We start from the raw sequence: 6,000 nt of genomic DNA, 5'->3' as shown, positions 1-6,000 counted from the left end.
AGATTCTGACTCAGGAGACAGGGTGATAATCATCGTCCTGTAACATGGAGCCTAGTGATTGGCATAAAGTAAGCAGTCAGAGACGCTATGTACATTATATGAGTGAAACTTTTTAAAAGCAATGTGTCCCTAAATCCCAAGGTTACTACCAAAATTCTTGCAAAATGTTGTAACCTTTAGTTAGACTTTCACCATTTTTATTTGCGTGTTTTATTTGCATTTTTATTTGCATGTTTACCTAGTCTGTGTGACATGTTCATTGCCTCACATTTCAACAGAGAGGACAACTATATTGTTTGGCTCTATGTTTTTTGTATCAGTTTCAGACAACTACTGTGTAACTTTCAATAACCTATTTATTAAGCACGTGAATTAAAGAACGTGTAAAACACACTCAGGTGATGAAGACATTTTTCTGCTTCTCTGATTTTCTTGTGTGTTTATGGTGGTGGTAAGATACATATTTGCTCACTGAAGGGCTGAGCTTGTAATTGGGACTACTGTGATTGCGCATTACATTCATGTATGCAAAGTGACGGACACAGATCTTATTCAACAAAACGTCAAATAATAGAACACGGCATTTGGGGGAATCCTTTTAATTAGATGTTCGAGTATTGGTCTTTGGGTCCTCTGGGGGAGAATGACCGGTGGAGGGAAGGTCTACAGTGACATGTACCTTCCTGTCTTGATTCTTAGTCTTCTGCAGCCTCTGGTGCCATCCAGAGGCTTCTCTTGAAGCCTCGCAGCAGAGGTCTAAAAGCCTTCACAAACAGCAAGCAGTGAAGACCCAGGAAATCCTACAGAAATTCCTTCAAGTCAGAGATGCCTCCCGCCTTCCAGCAAAGTAGAGGGTGATTTCCTCCAATCCAAAAATAAAGAGGCATTCTTATTTTTCTGCAGTCTGGTCTTCTGGGGAGTCAGATGCTCCAGGCTCTAGTTAATTCGTATCTCAAGTGACAGCTGGGGCAGAGCCCACAGACCACGGCAGAAACATTCAGTCCCAGCTTCTGAGGCTTGTGTTGGAGGAAGAGGAAATGGAGCAGGAAGGGGTGGTGGGTGGAGAGTTGAGGCTTGTGGTACAGTCTTTCTGCTCTGGTCCAGAGCTAATCTAAAGGAAATTCCACGCCCTTTATTCACAAGTATTTACAGAAAACTGAGGCAAATAAGCTACAGTTATAGTCAAGTCTGTCAGGAAGGCTGATGTTCAAAAATAGGATCCTGTGGAGGTTGAGTGAGGTGACCAAGAGAAGGACAGGTCTCTGAAAATGAGACAAAAAATTAAAATAATTATATTTTCCCGAAAAAGATAAAAGAAAGCTCTCATCATATGTACCCCCTAAGGCTTAGTATAATCTTTTCCTAGATTCCAGATATTCTGCCATCTAGGCTACTTCTCTTAGGAAACTCAACCATTCACTGAGCTTTTTGGGAGAGAGAAGTTATCATATTACTTTTGTTCTCCTAGCAGGTCGCATAGGGAATTGGCTCCACAAAGTCTGTAAAATTTTTCTAGCACTCGTGACTTCTGGTGATCAAGCAAAGCTGCAGTATCAGTACCACCTAGAAGCCAGTAATTGAATGTCATACATCCTGACATAAGTTATGTCTAATTAGAACATTTCTATCCTGGAGGAAATGGAAATCTTCCTATGAACTCACTTTCTATTGTCACTCTACTGCTATACCTGTCCCCTACTGCCAACACAATTTCCTGCGTGGTTTGAACATTTAATACATGGTGAAAATGTGACTCATGATTATATAAAGAAAAGTCAAGCTTTATATTCTTCCTTTTTCCCTACTGTTCTATTTCCTTCAAAAATACTTTCATAGATAACTTACCTTAAGGGCTTGGGTCAAATGCAGCATTTGTAAAAACTCCGTATGTTCCTAGGTGGCTAAAGAAGAGAAACACAAAGATGACCTGCCATATTATGCTTTGTCCTTGACCCCAGTCCTGCACATAGTTCCTCCAGAGACCATGGATTACCACCCCACCCCTGGAGTTCTCTGCTTTTAGTGGGAAAGAAGAATAAAACCAAAGAGATTTTCAAGATCCCACTTAACAGCTCTGGGTAATTTGCATTGCACTTTATACCCATGTTATTGTTGATGCTTTAGGTACTGAATACTTGCTATGCCCCTGCTGCAGCCTCTTCTTGGTGAATTATAAAATTCCAGCCTTGATACCTGATCATGTGGCAATAGTTTTCAAAGAATGGTAGTACTGATCCCTATAGGCATTTTTTGATTTTCATAATGATCGAGACTTACTATTGACATTTAAGCAGGGACCATGGGTGCTGGATGCCCTAATATGCCTGGGGCGCAAAAGAATTGTCTTACACACTCCACATAACTTTAGAATAGCTACTCAACGTTCATGGAGGTGAAAAATCTCTGATCCTGCAACTTAACTGCTTTACATATAAATATTAAATTTTTTGTGCATCTTTTAAAATGTAATTGCCATGTGAATTAAGGGAAGATAATAACAGGTTTTCCAACTCTTTACCAGAGTTGTTCATCATTTAAAAAAATCAGGTTGGTGTTGACAACGGTTCTGATACTGTTTGAATCACTAACAGAATATTCCTCTCAGTTGACCTTTATGCTGTTGCCTTCATAGTGATTCTATTTGAATGAAGGTACAAGCATCTGATGACCCCATAGCATCTGCTAGTGTAGTGCCTCAGCTCTAGCATTTTATTTCCAAGTCACTTTCCCTTGTGTTGTTCCTTTATATTATCATTAGGGCACCTATTGATTTTTAAAAACATTATGTATTGCTAGGACATATTATCTGTATATTTTACTTCAGAATTAGTCAAGGGGACATTGCCAAAGATTTGTTTCAAAAAGGGGTCACCTGTATAATCATTCTGACATACTACAGTGAACTAAAAAGTCAAACTAGAAAAACTTCATCATAAAACATTTCCATCTTACCTTTGAGGGTTCAAGGGGCTTTTTCCTTCATCTGAAATAAGCAAGAAGACACAGAAGATTGGTTTAAGAGTAAAAAATGAGATGAGGGAGAAAGGTCATCAGTGATAGGGGAGAGTCAGCAGACTGATTTCCAGATGGACTCATTATAAGAGACGTGTAGGGAACATCCCTCCCTAAGAGGTGGGACCTGTTTTAGGCTAAATTAAACATTCAATGATATGTAACTCCAGAGTCCGCTCATCTTTCTCCTCTTCCCTTTCAGTAACAACCTCTCCTCCTACCTCTGGTCCCTGCCTTCATCTTCTTCGCTACTCTTGGTTGTTGTTGAGACCATTGGTTCTCGAAACTCATTTCTTTGGCACTGGAGACCCTCTATCTTTGCATCCTTTGTCACACTCCCTCAGTTGTTATTTGGGCAAGCTAAGCGAGTAAACAAATCCAAACCAACATAACAGTGGATGTTTTTCTCCCCTGATCACATACGTGATTGGGGGCCTCCTGTCTTCATCCAAATAATGGACTCTGATAGTGGAAACTTTAAACATGGCAGCAGGTCTGTCAATCATCCCATGGGTAGATAAAAAAGGAAAAGCATCTCATGCCTAAATACATTTAGAAAATATTAAGTGACATGAAGATGAACAAGTATATTTATTACAGGGCATGATTGAGCCTTCAGTGTAATAATGAATGTGCACTTTGAATTTGCAGGGGAGGGACACAGTATGCAGCATTTTCCTAGTATTTGACCATAGAATCCTAGAAAGTTTAAAATCAAATTGGGACAGGTCAAGGGAAAATTCCCCACCTCCACAAATGAATTTATTTATTGTAAAGATATTGGAGGATGGGTGGCTGCTGGTCCCTCTCCACGGTTCAGAGGGTTCCCTGGAAATGTCTCAAAACTAAAGAAAGAACTTGGGGAAAATGCAGGAATAGGGTGATTCCTACATGGTAATGGAGATTAGGATTCAGGTCTTAGGAGCTCTCACCTCTGCCTTCTGGATTTGGTTAACCAAGCACAAATGTTGCATGGAGGGACTGGTTGTAGCTTTTTGGTCTGTAAGGAGTGTTATTGTTTGTCTATTGTCCTATTTACTCACTCACAGAAGAGTATATGAGGGAACATTAGAAAACCAGCCTAATGCGCTGGTGGCTTTGTGAAGGGAGAGAGCGTGAGAATAGGAAACAAGGGGTTTTCCTCTGAGCAGTTAAAAATAGGTAAGGTGGGAGGGAGGGAGACGCAAGAGGGAGGAGATATGGGGATATATGTATATGTATAGCTGATTCACTTTGTTATAAAGCAGAAATTGACACACCATTGTAAAGCAATTATACTCCAATAAAGATGTTAAAAAAAAAAATAGGTGTGGAAATCTCAATTCCATGAGAATGGTGGCAGGTACTTTTAACATAGCCACTTTCTGTTCCTGGATTTGAGCATCCCTGACCCCTCTGATACCCCCAGTTACTCTCCATGAGGAAAGATGAAGAGACCTATTAGCTTATTAGAAGAGGATTGGCTTATTATTGGCTTCTCTTGCTGCGGAGCACAGGCTCTAGGCATGCGGGCTTCAGTAGTTGTGGCACATGGGCTCAGTAGTTGTGGCGTGTGGGCTGTAGAGCACAGGCTCAGTAGTTGTGGCGTGTGGGCTTAGTTGCTCCTCGGCACGTGGGATCTTCCTGGACCAGGACTCGAACCCGTGTCCCCTGCACTGGCAGGAGAATTCTTAACCACTGCGCCACCAGGGAAGCCCCTTGTTTTCTTTTAATGCAAATGTTTTCAGACATGAACTACTGAAGTTGTCGTTTCACTACCCTGCCCCAAATCACATGAAAGAAGAAAATAAGGAGAATATTCTTTCCTATTTACCTTTTTGTCTGCAACGCTTTCTTAGCAGAGCCAGGAGTAGCCCACCCGTCACTAAACCTGTTGTAGAAGCCACTGCTCCACCAAAATAAGTCAAGGCTTCCTGGATAGTCAATGGCCCCGCTGCAAAATAAACACATGCACACGTACAAGACATAAGAAGTGTATTGTGCAGAAGACCATCATTCCCCCAGGAGGTCCCCAAGAACTCTAAGATGTGAGATCAAGTAAGTCATCAAAGGTCCTGGCAGTGCTAACAACCTGGCACAAAAAGATCTGGAAGTCATAAACCACTGCAACAGAATGGGATGCACGCAGGGCCTGATTTTCTTCCTAATGCTTAAATATCAAACATAATTTCCAAAGGAGTCAGGGTAAGGACTCAATAAAAGGAATTAGATGATTAAATGGTAGACACAATAAATGGAAGTTTGGATAAACAAAATAAACTGTGGGTAATGGGGGGGGCAATTGAAGATTTTTATGTGATGAAAAGTAGTTTCGACAAGCTGCTAGAGAAAAGAAATGAAAAAAAGGGAGGGGGATGAAATAAACCTTACAAACAGGTGGAGCTTAATTAAGGAAGATATATTGTATTTTTGGAGGTATATGTTAAACAAAGATCTTCTGAGATAATAAATTAGGATTCTGCATTAAATAACCTTCAGTTTAAAACATTTTGAAACTTTAAGATGTACTACACACAGATTATAAAGAAATGAGAGTATTCATTTCACAAATTGCAGCTTTGAAAAAGGAGTGGTGATTGTTTATACAGAGTCGCTGAATTTGATTCCCACTGCTTTGCATGAGGTACAGAGATGCTATCTGATTCATTGTGAAACAATTATTAAATGCAGGGGAAACCCAGTGATGGAAAGCAACCACTGTCAGAAATACTCAGAGGAGAAACACTGATTTCATTGTTTTCCATTTCAAAGCGACTTCCTAACCCATATGAGAAATAAACCTTGGCACGCTGGCATGACAGCTGACCACTGGCCATTCTCTTGGCACACTGTTCTCGCTGAGCCACTAAGTAAACGACCCTCTGGGCAATGGAAGCTGCAGGTTGATCCATAGCTGAAATTTCCCCAAGGGTTGGAGCAGTTCATCACTATTGGCTCAGTAACGTGTAGCTTGGAACATTTGACAGCTGCAGAAAAAAAGAATGCAGG

The 6,000-nt window shown here is 40.7% G+C and overlaps 1 protein-coding gene across 2 annotated transcripts in view; it reads right to left on the bottom strand.

The window, feature by feature from the left end:
- Positions 1 to 579: 579 nt before the first annotated feature.
- The window catches only part of SELP (selectin P), a 45,380-nt gene continuing 39,959 nt past the window's right edge, over positions 580 to 6,000 (bottom strand). For both annotated transcript variants that reach the window (XM_061185740.1, XM_061185741.1), the window contains 5 exons: positions 5,793 to 5,978; positions 4,826 to 4,945; positions 2,953 to 2,983; positions 1,846 to 1,901; positions 580 to 1,262 (listed from right to left, as the gene is read on the bottom strand). In XM_061185740.1, coding sequence (XP_061041723.1) covers positions 1,847 to 1,901; positions 2,953 to 2,983; positions 4,826 to 4,945; positions 5,793 to 5,978 — 392 coding nt within the window. In that variant the 3' untranslated portion in view covers positions 580 to 1,262; position 1,846. The remainder of the gene's footprint in view (positions 1,263 to 1,845; positions 1,902 to 2,952; positions 2,984 to 4,825; positions 4,946 to 5,792; positions 5,979 to 6,000) is intronic.

Source organism: Eubalaena glacialis, chromosome 3 (genome assembly GCF_028564815.1).
Source record: "Eubalaena glacialis isolate mEubGla1 chromosome 3, mEubGla1.1.hap2.+ XY, whole genome shotgun sequence".
Classification (NCBI taxonomy): domain Eukaryota; kingdom Metazoa; phylum Chordata; class Mammalia; order Artiodactyla; family Balaenidae; genus Eubalaena; species Eubalaena glacialis.
This window is presented reverse-complemented; position numbering and strand designations above follow the sequence as displayed.